The 17,402-nt window shown below is 42.4% G+C and overlaps 1 protein-coding gene across 2 annotated transcripts in view; it reads left to right on the forward strand.

Moving 5' to 3' along the window:
• The window catches only part of LOC111966202 (IQ motif and SEC7 domain-containing protein 1), a 177,428-nt gene that overhangs the window by 34,168 nt on the left and 125,858 nt on the right, over positions 1-17,402 (forward strand). For both annotated transcript variants that reach the window (XM_023990656.2, XM_023990663.2), the window contains exon 2: positions 8,883-8,912. In XM_023990656.2, coding sequence (XP_023846424.1) covers positions 8,883-8,912 — 30 coding nt within the window. The remainder of the gene's footprint in view (positions 1-8,882; positions 8,913-17,402) is intronic.

Consider the following 17,402-nt stretch of genomic DNA (forward strand, 5'->3'; position numbering starts at 1 on the left):
ATAAGTTGTGTGAATTTTGGCCCATTCCTCCTGACAGAGCTGGTGTAACTGAGTCAGGTTTGTAGGCCTCCTTACTCACACACACTTTTTCAGTTTTGCCCACATATTTTCTATAGGATTGAGGTCAGGGCTTTGTGATGGCCACTCCAATACCTTGACTTTGTTGTCCTTAAGCCATTTTGCCACAACTTTGGAAGTATGCTTGGGTCATTGTCCATTTGCGACCAAGCTTTAACTTCCTGACTGARGTCTTGAGATGTTGCTTCAATATATCCACATAATTTTCCATCCTCATGATGCCATCTATTTTGTGAAGTGTACCAGTCCTTCCTGCAGCAAAGCACCCCCACAACATGATGCTGCCACCCCCGTGCTTCTACAAAAAAAAAAAAATTAGGTCTTAGCTAATTTCTTTTGATTTTCCCTTGATGTCAAGCATGGAGGCACTGAGTTTGAAGCTAGGCCTTGAAATACATCCACAGGTACACCTCCAATTGACTCAAAGGATGTCAATTAGGGTATCAGAAGCTTCTAAAGCCATGACATTTTCTGGAATTTTCCAAGCTGTTTAAAGGCACAGTCTAAGTTGACTGTATGTATGTGTATGTAGTCTTCTGACCCACTGGATTTGTGATACAGTGAATTATAAATGAAATAATCTGTCTGTAAACAATTGTTGGAAWAATTACTTGTCATGCACAAAGTACATGTCCTAACCGACTTGCCAAAACTATAGTTTGTTAACAAGACYTTTGTGGAGTGGTTGAAAAKTAGTTTTAATGACACCAACCTAAGTGTATGTAAACTTCCGACTTCAACTGTGTATATATGRATGTGTATATATCATTTTAAATGMGAATCACATTTTTATTTGGCGTACCCCCGACGGCATTGCMCATACCCCTGGGGATGGGAATACCTGCCCTAATGAGTTCACTGGACCATTTTTGTCAGCTGAAGTTTGGTCTTAATCAGATTTTAAAGTGATCGGGTYAAGCCTGCTAGTCAGGTGCTGACAACAACAGCGAGGGAAGGCARCAGCAGCACTATATGCCAGCAGTCATATCACATTTTTGTCTGTGCTAGTTTCTCTAGTGTGCGATCTGACTGTTTTGGCTGAGGATAAAACAAATACACAAAGAGACCCATATAGAAGTTGAAGTACTTTTCTCTATCTCTTCCTTGATCTGATATCTATGGAACAGAGCAGATGCTAAGTTGAGAGAGAATCCTCTGCTCTTCCTCTGTTGCCTATGTACTCCGAGGAGAGGGAAATGGGAGAAAGAGAGCGAGTGAAAGGGAGGTGAGGTAGCCATGTGGGATGGTATAGCGTTGAGAGGTAGCCCGCAGCGAATCTTCAGCCCCAGAGAGAATCCAGATGGTTCTGTTGAAAACAACAGTAAAGATCTAAATGTCCAAAGGACCACCATCTACTCTGTCAACAATTCAACTTCCCACATAATTAGAAAAAATTGCTGCAGTCAGACACTTCAGATGGTGTTTTCTTTRTGCAGCTCAGCTCAACTTTCAAAAATGACTGTGGTGGGGGAGGGTTGACTAACTTTCTTTTGGTTTCTTTGGGGAGGGTCGTGCATTTTTCCCCCCTGGTTTTCATTCCCTGTTTTGCATGTATTACTATAAWTTCTTCCATTCTTGCCACATTTCCTGATCTGCTTTCATGCACCCCTATCAAGGTGTTTTAGTACTTCCCTTATGCGCTATGCTTTTCTGCACATTTACTATACCACAGGTCAATATATGTCTACCAGCCGGTCTATCCTGCGTTCTATCCACCAATCATAGGGACCATAGTGGTAGGTGGATCGTWTGTCCAGATCTGCAATAGGCTAAACTAGCAATTATACCACACATAAAATAATTCAAAGCTGCACCAATTTTRAATATAAATCCATAAGAWCAAAGGGGAATAGGTGATAGGCAGTGCAGCGGAGAGMCCKGGTGCATCATTGCGCATGAACGAACATTGAAGACCTTAGACACGCAGCTCAAAAAACTCCCCTATTGATCTTGTTTAGGGACAATAAGATTATCCTACCTAAAGTAGTCTACAACATCACAATGCAATGAATCATTGCATTATTGTTTTCAAGTGAGTACAAAACTCTACRTAGGRTGTAAACTGCYGTGAACATTTGAATAACTGCACAAAAGCACTGTGATTTTTAACTTTTCCTTCCATTTGGATCCATTATAGGTCCACTCGTACTCTTGACAGTTTAGAAGGTCTAGAAAGGCACAGTAGCAAGCCAATCTGTATTTTTACTTCTGATCCTGAGATACGCTGTCTGTTGCAGATCATCATTTGTCRAAGCTTAATGCGCGTTCTGCCTCCTCTCTGATCCGAGCGGCTATTCCTCCCGCACCTACAACCTAACTAGGGCTGTCCCCCGACGAAGAAAAAATGATCTCTTCTTTAGACCAATCGATTGGTCGAAATGTTTAAACTTTTGTTTTTCCATATATAGACAATATGTGTTTTAATCAAATCGGCTATATGCACTGAGCTTGTTTTGATGCTTTAAGTGCACGGTTTGATTAAATAATTAAGACACACAAATGAGAGAGAGTCCGACCTCAATTTATTTGATTGTGACGGGCTGGGCTCAGATTTGCTGCGCTGGGTTAAAACAACATACAGCGAGCGACTGTTGTCTCGTTCTCCTCCCTGCTGCAGCGTCTACCGCAGGACATCAAGTGTTTATCACGCTGTCTGTGCTGCTGAAGCTGCAACATAATTACAGCCATTTCTGACTGAAAAATGTCGTTACCAAAATCCCTCATTTGTTTCGGAAAAACATTCCCTATTTCCCCCAACCCTTGCTCTCTTTATGCATCACATGCACGTGACCAATAGGGCCTGACCTAATAGTATATCATAATCACATCAATAAATGTGTTATCATAAACTCTGAACACCGTATCAGCAAAATGGATGCAGAGGACYTGACAAATAAACTCAAAACGGGGGAATGTTTACTGGTTGCTCAGGCGGTAAAGGGGAAGTCAGATGGGTGTAATACGTTTGACTAGTTGTGGAAAATACTGGAGATKAAGAAAGTAAGGAGCAAGCGCAGCGTGCATATTAGGCTAATGCCAAACAGGTTCTGTTAGGTTGCAATATAATTTTTCTGACTGTTTGGAACAACGTAAACAATACTAAGTAAATTACAAATGTGTACCAGAGAGTCTGTTGTACGCCTTTATTACAGCAAAGACTAAAAACAGTCGTATTAATTTGTGAATGCAATTTCTGAAATGGAACAGTTTATTTATTGTTTGTGATAATTATTCAAGGGTTGCTTTGTTATTTTATAAAACTGAAATGCTTGATTGCATTTCAAATCATGAATGGCTCGCATGCTGTGAGATGAAATGAACAAATTAATGATTGATACAGTAGCCTATGGAAGTATTGAAATGTAAGTAGGCCTAAGTTACGGTATTAAGACCAAACAGGATGCGTTTTTAGGCCTACAGATCAATGGTGGTTATACAAGGCTGCAATACTAAGCCTACTAATGATGATGATATTAATTTATTGTAATGATGATGATCATTTTAGTAATAATAACAATAAGAAGGAGATCAAGAAAAAGGTGTGTTACTATTATAAATATAATTTTTCTGACAATTTGGAACAGTGTAAACAACACTAAATCAATTAGAAATAGCACCAGAGAGGCTTTTCTAACGACACAAAAAGTGTAAAGCCTTTATTACAGCATAGCAAAGATTAAAAACAGCCACATTTGGTTGCATGAGGCTTGGTGCTCACGGAATCAGTAGGCTACTAAACAAATACTCAAACAGGCAACTTAAGCAGGATCTGTCTCATTCCTGTAGATACAGTATATATGGATGATTTATAAAGCCAGGCAGATTTAACAGTTAGGCTGTTGATTATAGAGATAATTAAGGGCTCCTGAGTGMTGCAGCGGTCTCAGGCACTGCATCTCAGTGCTAGAGGCATCACTACAGACACCCTGGTTCGAATCCAGGCTGTATCACAACCGGACGTGATTGGGAGTCCCATAGGGCGTCGCACAATTGGCCCAGCGTCGTCCGGGTTTGGCCGGTGTAGGCCGTCATTGTAAATAAGAATATGTTCTTAACTGACTTGCCGAGTTAAATAACGGTTACATTTAAAAAGTTGTTCWAGTCTTTTCTCACTTTTCTTAGACAATTAAGGCAAGAGCTGTTTTCTTGTCTCCTAAATCCACTGCTGCCCCTGCCACATTGTTCTCAACACCAATATGCTGATCAACTTTGCTATATGCACATAGCAACATGGTCTAGGAAAAGGCGCCAATTCAACAGAGCACTGATGTTTTAGAACCGCGGACATCTGTTACAAAACACCAAAAAGTTGAATGACATTCAGAGATAGTCAAGCCAAGCCTTCGATACTGGATATAATGTAGGGAGGGATCTATTTTCTGTTTGTTGAGATTGACATAGTCTATTTGATTGTGGTGTCCCAAAGTTGGTAATCGGTATACAGTTATGCTTTTCTTATTGGTTGTCTGGTGCATTGGCACAGAAACCTGTTGGTGCATATATTTTCTATAATTATAAATATAGCACCAGAATGTTGAAAATCAGATTTTTTTCCCCCCCTAGCTGATCATTGTCTGCAGCCGGGTCTGACCGTAGTGTAATGAAACAGGCAGGTAGAGTGAGCTCATCCGTGGTGGTCGGCGAACACTCAACCCTTCTGGCCCGTAGCCCTGCGTGGCTTCGACTGTGAAGAGCAGGCCGAAGTGACAGAGTCGATATCGACTTTTATAAACACAGGCTCACTACAGTTCTTATTTGTGGTTGTAATCATTATTTTTGATTAAATTCAACTGGGCGGGGGGGGGGGGGGGGGGTGCAATTTGTTTTACAGTACAAGGGGAGGTTCATGTGAGAAATATTATTTACGTTGGGGGATTTATGACACCTCGAGATGGACTACCCCCCCCCCCCCAGTAACTATCCCTTTCAGTAAGTAACTCAAGCAATTCCCTGTCCATTCATAATTAATGAAAATGCGAGGAAGGTACTCTGTGCGAGGAGAATGGCTAGGCCTCAGTGTGCACATAAATGTAGCTATATTGGCCCTGATGGCTGTGTTCCAGAGAACAGCCATGTACAGAGCAGTTTCCCTTAACGGTAGAGTGGCATTTGTGCAATACCACGTTAACGGAATTCTGACTCACATTTTTCACTTTAAAATGTATGCCAAACAAAACGTTGATTTACAAAATGTAACAAACGATTAGTGATGGGAAAAAGTTACACTTCGGGATATTATTTTTGATGACATTGTTTTGACAATATCACATTGTTTTGTGCTAGTCGTCTGTACCTGTACCAAAACTCCAGTATGTTTCCTTCATGTGTCGGGGGTTCACCTTGGGGTCATGATAGAGGCTGTACCAAATGTTTGATGTATTATAATAATTCATTATGCTTATGTTGTTTTAATAGAAGGGGAGGGGTTATAAGACCCATCCTTACATTTATAGGGTCTTAGACTACAGATTAACAATATATATATATTCATTATAAAGGTTTATATTGTTCAGTCTTTTCTAATCTCTGCCTCTTATAAAGAACTGTCTGAGAATGTGTGACTGAGACAGAACTCTGTAGGGGAGTGTAAGAGATTAGAGACTAGTCAGACATTCCACTATAAATCAACTTGGGGATGGACATTTACTGCTGAGCTTTTAGATAACACTAAAACTATTGTTTATATAGCTGTGTAGGCATGGTTTTGGTCTCATGAGTAGAAGGTAATGACGTAGGCACTGCAGAACAATTTGCAGAACTTACTCGGAAACATGCGTGCTATGCTTCCCGTTTCTCAACTTCTGTCTGCAATTGCATTAATAAATGAATGATTGATTTACTTAAAGATATTGTCTGAATGCTAATTTCACCAATGAGCCAATGATTGACAAGGAACAAGGAACAAACCCCAACATTAGCTTGTTCTCCATCTTCTTTTGAAATAGTGAGGCAATTTGGTTTCAGCACTTTTATTTTACACGACTGATCAAAACGTGTTTTCTGATGTCTCTCTTGTCCCTCTGCAGCAGACACATGGTGAGCAAAATGATTGGAACATCAAATTGCAATAAAATCACAGTATCGAATCGCAATACATATAGAATCGTGAGAATCGCAATACGTATTGTATCGGCACCAACGTATTGTAATAATATCGTATCGTGGGGTCCCTGGCAATTACCCAGCCTTCAAACCATATAACTCTATGCACAAGGACTACTTTGAATAATTTACAAAAATGTTCACAAAACACTTTTACTGGAAGAACTGTGCAGATGCAAAATTTGGTAACAGAATTACAGTAAAATCTCGCTCAGTTTTTAATGAGACCACGTTTTCTGAATTGAGATTCAAAGATGTCTGTAGAAGGAATGGGGTGTCAGCGACCTACAGTAGGTGAAGTGGATTTACATCCGGTAACGCAATTACGGGTCCCTGATCTGTACTATACAGAATGCATAATTATGGATACGAATATCATTCTCTTCATGGTGATGTATCCTGAATAGGTACACATAGGTAGAAATATGTAATGTCCTTATTTTGCATATTTGGTTATTATTCTACGCACTGGCTATTATTGTAATGAGCTCCGCCCAAAAACAAGACCACATTTGGTTGGTCCAGACCAAATCTAAAACAATTATAGACGTCTATGTTTAACAAGTCTGGACATCACACATTGTACAGTTCTGGTTGATAACTTTTTTTCTCTCAAATCCAATGTATTTTCCACGTTCATTCCAGGTCACAATACACCTCCAAATGAATTGAAACCCTCCCTCAAGTGTGCACTATCCTCTTCCCATACAGTCCTTGTAAAACAGTTTTTGATACCTAAAGGTTGAAATGAGGAATTCTAACCACTAGCTTTGTCTTGGGCTCTCTGGAGTATAAAAAAAAAAAAAGTGGAGCTCCATTCCAGCACAGCTTGTGGCCAACTAGAGCCATGCCTCTATCATTATTAGCATGGTGGCACGGTGGGGATATGGTCATCTCTCAATAAACCCTGACTATCAATCGAATGGGGATCTAATTGCGTTGGATTCTTTGCAAATGTTATTGTTGTAAGATATATTGTCAGGGATTTCAATTTGTTTTCTTTGTTTCATGTGGTATTGTTGGTACAATGCATTTGGAAAGTATTCAAACCCCTTGACATTTTCCACATTTTGTTTCGTTAGTCTTAATAATAACCTATAACGACAAAGCAAAACAAATATTTATCTTTTGTTTCTCGCAAATTTAAAACTAAAACTATCACATTTTACATAAGTATTCAGACCCTTTACTCAGTACTTTGTTGAAGCACCTTTGGCAGCGATTACAGCGCTCGGGTTCAAGTCTGGGCTCTGGCTGGGAGACTCAATGACATTAAGAGACTTGTCCCGAAGCCACTCCTGCGTTGTCTTGGCTCTGTGCTTAGGGTCGTTGTCCTGTTGGAAGGTCCCAGTCTGAGGTCCTGAGTGCTCTGGAGCAGGTTTTCATGAAGGATCTCTCTGTACTTTGCTCTGTTCATCTTTCCCTCGATCCTGACTGGTCTCCCAGTCCCTGCRGCTGAAAAACATCCCCACAGTATGATGCTGCCACCACCATGCTTCACCGTAGAGAGGGTGCCAGGTMTCCTCCAGATGTGACGCTTGGCATTCAGGCCAAAGAGTTCAGTCTTGGTTTCATCAGACCACAGAATCTTGTTTCTCATGGTCTGAGAGTCCTTTAGGGGCCTTTTGGCAAACTCCAAGTGGACTGTCATTTGCTTTTTTACGGAGGAGTGGCTTCCCTCTGCCACTCTACCATCAAGACTTGATTGGTGGAGTGCTGCAGAGATGGTTGTCCTTCTGGAAGGTTCTCCCATCTGCACAGAGGTACTCTGGAACTCTGTCAGAGTGTCCATCAGGATCTTGGTCACCTCCCTGACCAAGGCCATTCTCCTTCTCCCAAGGCCCTTCCCCTCCTAGGAAGAGTCTTGGTGGTTCCAAACTTCTTCCATTTAAGAATGGAGGTCACTGTGTTCTTGGGGACCTTCAATGCTGCAGACATTTTTTGGAACCCTTCCTAGGAGGGGAAGGGCTTTGGGAGAAGGAGAAGGCACCAAAAGGCACCTAAAGGACTCTCGGACCATGGGAAACAAGATCTGTATCTCGACACAATCCTGTCTCGGAGCTCTATGGACAATTCGACCTCATGGCTTGGTTTTTGTTCTGACATGTACTGTCAACTGTGGGACCTTTATATAGACAGTTGTGTGCCTTTCTAAATCATGTCCAATCAATTGAATTTACCACAGGTGGACTCCAAGTTGTAGAAACATCTCAAGGATGATCAATGGAAACAGGATGCACCTGAGCTCAATTTCGAGTCTCATAGCAAAGGGTCTGAATACTTATGTAGGTGTTTAATAATGTGTTGTATGATTTGTTAAACTTTTGAAATCAGTGGTTTCTTTTTGGCATACATTTTAAAGGGAACAATTTGATTCTCAGTGTAATTCAGTTTCCGTGTAATTGGCCTAACTTATCTGTTCAGTTTGGTCTTTTCTATTGTAGGCAACTCTTAGCAAAGTGCTCGGTGCTGCAGCGTCCCTGTAATATGTCTTATATAACACTATACTTAATCACTGACTGAATGAAGAAACCAAGCTAGATAGCTAGTCATTTATATTGTCATATCGTCCTTGATTAATTGATAATTTGTTTCAATTAGATTTTTCCATATACTGTGCGCTAGTATTGAATGTCAGTTAATATAAATCAACTTACAATTAATTGATTAACACACTAATCTATTGCCTCTCTGTTTTTCAGAACTGAATGTGACATCTCCAGAATGGTCAGGTATGTACACCATTACTCATGATGTAATGCACGTATTCAGCTAGGACTTTATTAACTCTGACCAAGGACACTCTTTCTCTGACTGTCTTTCTCTCTGTTTTCCTCTCTCTTCCTCTCCCTCCCTCACTCCTCTCTCTTTCTCGCTCTCTCTCCACCCACCGATCTCTCTTGAGTAGGTTCTGGTTCTAGGTAACTTATGAGGCCCTACATTCTCCGGCCTATAGCTGACGAACCCTGTGACAAAACATTCTACAGTAGCAGAGACATGAGTGATTGTCCCRGGGTGATGATAGTAGCAGCTAGGTGCTGATGACGTGTCTCAATGTCCACTAGTGGCCATTGTGATGGGTTTGAGTGTTGAGTGCAACCCAACGTTGTGTTGAGTGCAATCCTTGACTGCATTGAGTACAATTAACTGTTGTATTTTAGTTATACAGTCTCTGTGGCATGAGATTTGTATGGGAGTGTCTCAGTAAATGTGAAGCAGTGGAGTGATTTAAAAGCTGGAATAAGCATACATCATTGATGTGATGTGCCTAGGGCTGGGAAACATGACTGGCATGTTGAGTAGAGGTGCTTTGCTTCCCAGTCCCTAGTAAATAAACCTAGTTGTCTCCAGCTCCTTCTCTCCATAGTATATAGATGTAATATCTTGGGTAAGCAGCACATATGCTCCTGTGAAGCAGATGGTGAATTATACTCTTCCTCCTGCCTCTCAAGTGTTGTCTGTCTGAGCTTTCTGAGAATGGAGAGAACCCGAGAGGAGCTGAGTTTGTGTTGTTTGATATACATTGGTGTAAAAATACTTTAAAGTACTACTTAAAGTCGTTTTTTGGTATCTGTGCTTTACTTTACCATTTATATTTTTGACAACTTTTACTCCACTACATTCCGAGAGAAAAGAATGTACTGTTTACTTTTCCCTGACACCCAAAAGTAATTCACACACTACTGCCTCTGATGTGGCGGACTCACTAAACACAAATGCTTTGCTTGTAAATTATGTGTTGGAGTGTGCCCCTGGCTATCTGTAAATTAAGAAAACAACACGTTTGCTTCATATAAGGAATTTGAAATGATTATACTTTTACTTTTGATACATAAGTACAAAAATTACATTTACTTGTGGTACTTATGTATATTTAAAACCAAATACTTTTAGACTTTTACTCCAGTAGTATTTTACTGGGTGACTTTCGCTTTTACTTGAGTCATTTTCTATTCAGGTATCTTTACTTTTAGTATGACAATTGGGTACTTTTTCCACCGCTGTTGGTATACAGATGAAGTCGGAAGTTTACATACAGCTTAGCCAAATACAAATAGCCAAGATTCTTTTCCGGCGCCGAAAAGAGATGGCCGCCTCGCTTCGTGTTCCTTGGAAAATATGCAGTATTTTGTTTTTTTACGTGTTATTTCTTACATCGGTACCCCGGGTAATCTTAGGTTTCATTACATACAGTCGGGAGGAACTACTGAATATACGATTAACGTCAACTCATCATCGTTCCTACCAGGAATATGACTTTCCCGAAACGGATCCAGTGTTTTGCCTTCGACCCAATACAATGGATCTGATCCCAGCCGGCGACCCTGTGCGACGCCGAAAAAGGGGAAAACGTGGCGGTCTCGTGGTCAGGCTTCGGAGACGGGCACATCGCGCTCCACTCCCTGCATACTACTCGCCAATGTCCAGTCTCTTGACAATAAGGTTGATAAATCCGAGCACGGGTAGCATCCAGAGAGACATCAGGGATTGCAACGTGCTCTGCTTCACGCGAAACATGGCTAACTCAAGAGACGCTAACGGAGTCGGTGCAGCCAGCTGTTTCTTCATGCATCGCGCCGACAGAAACAAACATCTTTCCGGTAAGAAGAGGGGCGGGGGGTATGCCTTATGATTAACGAGAAGTGGTGTGATCATCATAACAACACACAAGAACTCAAGTCGTTCTGTTCACCTGATCTAGAACTCCTCACAATCAAATGTCGACCGCATTATCTACCAAGGATTCTCGTCAATCATAATCACAGCCGTATACATTCCCCCCAAGCAGACACATCGATGGCCCTGAACGAACTTTATCTGACTCTTTGTAAACTGGAAACCACACACCCTGAGGCTGCATTCATCGTAGCTGGATTTTAACAAGGCTAATCTAAAAAACAAACTCCCTAAATTCTATTCAGCATATCGATTGTGCTACCAGGCTGGAAAAACACTAGACCATTGTTATACTAATTTCCGCGACGCTTATAAGCCTCCCCGCCCCCCTTTCGGAAAAGCTGACCACGACTCCATTTTGTTGATTCCAGCCTACAAACAGAAACTCAAACAACAAGCTCCCCCGCTCAGGTCTTGTCAACGCTGGTCCGACCAATCTGAATCCACGCTTCAAGACTGCTTCGATCACGCGGATTGGAATATGTTCCGCATCGCGTCCAACAACAATATTGACGAATATGCTGATTCGGTGAGCGAGTTCATTAGGAAGTGCATTGACGATGTCGTACCCACACAACGATAAAAACATTCCCAAACCAGAAACCGTGGATTGACGGCAGCATTCGCGTGAAACTGAAAGCGCGAACCACTGCTTTTAACCAGGGCAAGGTGACCGGAAGCATACGACGCAAACATACAAACAGTGTACTATTCTCTCCGCAAGGCAATCAAACAGGCTAAGTCTCAGTACAGAGACAAAATCGAGTCGCAATTCAACAGCTCAGACACAAGAGGTATGTGGCAGGGTCACAGTCAATCACGGATTACAAAAAAACCAGCCCCGTCGAGGACCAGGATGTCTTGCTCCCAGACAGGCTAAACAACTTTTTGCCCGCTTTGAGGACAATACAGTGCCACTGAACAGGCCCCCTACCAAAACCTGCGGGCTCTCCTTCACTGCAGCCGAGGTGAGTAAAACATTTAAACGTGTTAACCCTCGCAAGGCTGCAGGCCCAGACGGCATTCCCAGCCGCTCCTCAGAGCATGCGCAGACCAGCTGGCTGGTGTGTACGACATATTCAATCAATCCTTATCCCAGTCTGCTGTTCCCACATGCTTCATGAGGGCCACCATTGTTCCTGTTCCCAAGAAAGCTAAGGTAACTGAGCTAAACGACTACCGCCCCGTAGCACCACTTCCGTCATCATGAAGTGCTTTGAGAGACTAGTCAAGGACCATATCACTCCACCCTACCGGACACCCTAGACCCACTCCAATTTGCTTACCGACCCAATAGGTCCACAGACGACGCAATCGCAACCACACTGCACACTGCCCTAACCCATCTGGACAAGAGGAATACCCATGTGAGAATGCTGTTCATCGATTACAGCTCAGCATTTAACACCATAGTACCCTCCAAACTCGTCATCAAGCTCGAGACCCTGGGTCTCGACCCCGCCCTGTGCAACTGGTCCTGGACCCTGACGGGCCGCCCCCATGGTGAGGGTAGGTAACAACATCTCCCCCGCTGATCCTCAACACTGGGCCCCACAAGGTGCGTTCTGAGCCCTCTCCTTACTCCCTGTTCACCCACGACTGCGTGCCATGCACGCCTCCAACTCAATCATCAAGTTTGCGGATGACACTACAGTGGTAGGCTTGATTACCAACAACGACAGACGGCCTACAGGGAGGAGTGGAGGCCCTCGGAGTGTGGTGTCAGGAAAATAACCTCACACTCAACGTCAACAAAACAAAGGAGATGATTGTGGACTTCAGGAAACAGCAGAGGGAGCACCCCCCTATCCACATCGACGGTCAAGTATGGAGAAGGTGGAAAGTTTTAAGTTCCTCGGTGTACACATCACGGACAAACTGAATTGGTCCACCACACAGACACGTTGTAAGAAGGCGCAGCAGCGCCTCTTCAACTCAGGAGGCTGAAGAAATTCGCTTGTCACCAAAAGCACTCACAAACTTCTACAGATGCACAATCGAGAGCATCCTGTCGGGTGTATCACCGCCTGGTACGGCAACTGCTCCGCCACAACCGTAAGGCTCTCCAGAGGGTAGTGAGGTCTGCAGAACGCATCACCAGGGGCAAACTACCTGCCCTCCAGGACACCTACACCACCCGATGTCACAGGAAGGCCATAAAGATCATCAAGGACAACAACCACCCAAGCCACTGCCTGTTCACCCCGCTATCATCCAGAAGGCGAGGTCAGTACAGGTGCATCAAAGCAGGGACCGAGAGACTGAAAAACAGCTTCTATCTCAAGGCCATCAGACTGTTAAACAGCCACCACTAACATTTAGCGCCGCTGCCAACATACTGACTCAACTCCAGCCACTTTAAAAATGGGAATTGATGGAAATTATGTAAAAATGTACCACTAGCCACTTTAAGCAATGCCACTTAATACAATGTTTACATACCCTACATTACCCATCTCATATGTATATACTGTACTCTATATCATCTACTGCATCTTGCCATCTTTATGCAATACATGTACCACTAGCCACTTTAAACTATGCCACTTTATGTTTACATACCCTACAGTACTCATCTCATACGTATTATACCGTACTCTATACCATCACTGCATCTGCCATGCCGTTCTGTACCACCACTCATTCATATATCTTTATGTACATATTCTTTATCCCTTTACACTTGTGTGTGTGTGTAAGGTAGTAGTGTGGAATTGTTAGGTTAGATTACTGTTGGTTATTACTGCATTGTCGGAACTAGAAGCACAAGCATTTCGCTACACTCGCATTAACATCTGCTAACCATGTGTATGTGACTAATAAAATTTGATTTGATTTGATTTGAATACACCTTAGCCAAATACATTTAATCTAAGTTTTTCACAATTCCTAATTTTTAATCCTAGTAAAAATTCCCTGTCTTAGTTTAGTTAGGATCACTACTTTATTTTAAGAATGTGAAATGTCAGAATAATAGTAGTGATTTATTTCAGCTTTTATTTATTTCATCACATTCCTAGTGGGTCAGAAGTTTACATACACTCAATTACTATTTTGGTAGCATTACATTTCAATTGTTTAACTTGAGTCACACGTTTCGGGTAGCCCTCCACAAGCTTCCCAAAATAAGTTGGGTGAATTTTGGCCCATTCCTCCTGACAGAGCTGGTGTAACTGAGTCAGGTTTGTAGGCCTCCTTACACACACACACTTTTTCAGTTTTGCCCACATATTTTCTATAGGATTGAGGTCAGGGCTTTGTGATGGCCACTCCAATACCTTGACTTTGTTCTCCTTAAGCCATTTTGCCACAACTTTGGAAGTATGCTTGGGTCATTGTCCATTTGGAGGACCCATTTGAGACCAAGCTTTAACTTCCTGACTGATGTCTTGAGATGTTGCTTCAATATATCCACATAATTTTCCTCATTATGCCATCTATTTTGAAGTGCACCAGACCCTCCTGCAGCAAAGCACCCCCACAACATGATGCTGCCACCCCCGTGCTTCACGGTTGGGATGGTGTTCTTCGGCTTGCAAGCATCCCCCTTTTTCCTCCAAACATAACGATGGTCATTATGGCCAAATAGTTCTATTTTTYTTACATTAGACCAGAGGACATTTCTCCAAAAAGTGCYATCTGGCTTTTTTATGGCGGTTTTGGAGGAGTGGCTTCTTCCTTGCTGAGCGGCCTTTCAGGTTATGTCGATGTAGGACTCGTTTTACTGTGGATATAGATACATTTGTACCTGTTTCCTCCAACATCTTCACAAGGTCCTTTGCTGCTGTTCTATTATTGTTTTGCACTTTTCGCAGGAAAATACGTTAATCTCTAGGAGACAGAACGCTTCTCCTTCCTGAGCTGTATGACGGCTGCGTGGTTCCATGGTGTTTATACTTGCGTACTATTGTTTGTACAGATGTACAGTGGTACCTTCAGGCGTTTGCAAATTGCTCCCAAGGATGAACCAGACTTGTGGAGGTCTACAATTCTTTTTCTGAGGTCTTGGCTGATTTCTTTTGATTTTACCATGATGTCAAGCAAAGAGGCACAAATACATCCACAGGTACACCTCCAATTGACTCAGATMAAGTCAATTAGCCTATCAGAAGCTTCTAAAGCCATAATGTAATTTTCTGTAATTTTCCAAGCTGTTAAAAGGCACAGTCAACTTAGTGTATGTAAACTTCTGACCCACTGGAATTGTGATACAATGAGTTATAAGTGAAAAAATCAATTMTTGGAAAAATTACTTGTGTCATGCACAAACTAATGTCCTAACCGACTTGCAAGAACTATAGTTTGTTAACAAGAAATGTATGGAGTGTTTGAAAAGCGGGTTTTCATGACTCCAACCTAAGTGTAAACTTCTGACTTCAACTGTACATTAGATTCAGGCCATCTCTGTTCTTTCCTCCCATGTTGTTTTTTGTGCTCCGGCCTCTTGTGTTACGTACTGGCTGTCCTCTCTTACTGAGGCGAAGGTGAAAGAGAGGGCTGAGCCCCAGAGGTGCCTGCCTGTTGTTGTCTTTTCCTGTGTTTGTGTGTGTGTGTGTGTGTGTGTGTGTGTGTGTGTGTGTGTGTGTGTGTGTGTGTGTGTGTGTGTGTGTGTGTGTGCTGCGTGTGTGCTCACCCACCGAGCAGCATCACCAGCAGAGCCAGTGTACTAAAGATGCTGCGTGTCTGCCAGACCTCAAACTGTGAAACACAAGAGACTTGGGCCTCTTCAATCCGCTATCAGGCTTTCTGAGAACTGGCCAATAACCCATCCCGCTAATTAAGCCTTTATCCAAACACATGGGTAGTGTCAATCATCATAGCTACAGTAGCAAACGCTATTTCGTCTACACTTTTTGTCATCCAAGAGCTAGTATTCATCGACTGCTACCACTGGTAATACACCGCCCAGACAGAAATTCACGTTGTGTGTATGTCTATAGTCTTTCTACATCAATACGTAAAACCAGGGTCCGGCTGAGCGAAATCGCTTCAACATCCACCACTACGTTCAGCACTAATACAGTCCTGAGACAACCAGTACAGACCTACAGCCTCACAGTATGGGATGTCGTTTGGGTCTTTGCGTGTGATTTAAAAGATACAAGTCAAATAACAATATTTGACCCGTCTTATAAAACTGATAATTTGACGTSTCAAATAACACAATTATATTTTAGAATGTTTGCGCCGAATCTGCATTTAGCAAGCCAAGTGTCACCACTATGGTCAGTAGCGCTGTCAAAGCTGTAAAAAAATAAGTCTGCAAACAAGCACACACACCAGTCACAATGTGTTTAAAATACAGCGTTGGTAATAAGKCGTTATTTGTTAGACCGAATGGGGAAAATGTCTGTGTGAGCATTTGAAATAAGATCAGGATCAAATGAGCAGGATAAAAATTGTTAGCTTGGTAGTCCAACATTTCTCCCTGACATGCAACCATCCCAGAGGCAGGGGAGATAGGATGGTGATCCTTCTGCCTGCCAGCTAGCTWGCTAACAAACTAAACAAGCTAGCCAGCTACAGTACCTTGTCGCCCCATGCTAACATTATAAGCATYACTTAGCATGGGATCATCACCCAAATACAAAAACTGTCTTATAAATTAGGGGTATTTTAGATGATGACACCTAGCTAGATAGTTAGCTAGCTAACTATAGCTACTGAAACAGATTGTTGTTTTGCTGTGTTTTTGGAGGAGAACATTGTTTGCCTCCAACTAACTAGCTTGTTTCTGACCAGCACTGCCTGAGAGCTTAGGGAAGTGTATGTCTGCCTCGTGCGGCAGCGGGAGGTGACCGAAAAAACTTTACCAGAATCATAGCATACATATCGGTGAATTGCTATGAAATATGGTGATGGTGTAATCAATGTGTAATCACTATGTCCAAAATTCATGAACGTGTTACATTATTATGTAATGTGCAGTCACATTCAGGTCCTGAATGGTCACCAAGCTTACTTGGCACATCAAATAGTGTTATTTGACATGTATCTTTTTTGACACGTAAAGACCGAAACGGTGCTCTATATCACAGACCCTAGTCTTTCCCTTTTGATATAGAATACTGAAGCTCAAAGTAAGCCAGGCTCTTCAAATTCAAAACCACTCCACGGCCACTGAGGTACCACTCTCTTGCGACACTCACTAGGCTCACTCACTAGGCTCATAGCTTGCTTACAAGTCTCTTGCGTGTTAATATGCAGCTACACCATGACCTAAACTGAGCCTGGCTGTTTAAAATCTAGTGCATTGCATACCTAGTTAGCTAGCTCTCGCTATCATTAAACATGGAAAAGTCATTGTACCTGAGGATTTGGCTTTGCTTTTCCGAGGTGAGGTACCGTAGCTGACAGTGAGCGGACGTGTAGAGGAACTAATGAGAGAAGAATAACAACATGGCTGTGATTAATTGGCCTTCTCCGCTAATCAAAATGGATGGCTTCATTCAGACGTGATTAGGAGCCAGCCAGCAGTGTGAGAGACTGACTTGACTGCTGGTGTGAACAGCCTCAGAACAGCCTCAACGACCTGGTTTTTATGT

Source organism: Salvelinus sp. IW2-2015, linkage group LG7 (genome assembly GCF_002910315.2).
Source record: "Salvelinus sp. IW2-2015 linkage group LG7, ASM291031v2, whole genome shotgun sequence".
Lineage (NCBI taxonomy): Eukaryota > Metazoa > Chordata > Actinopteri > Salmoniformes > Salmonidae > Salvelinus > Salvelinus sp. IW2-2015.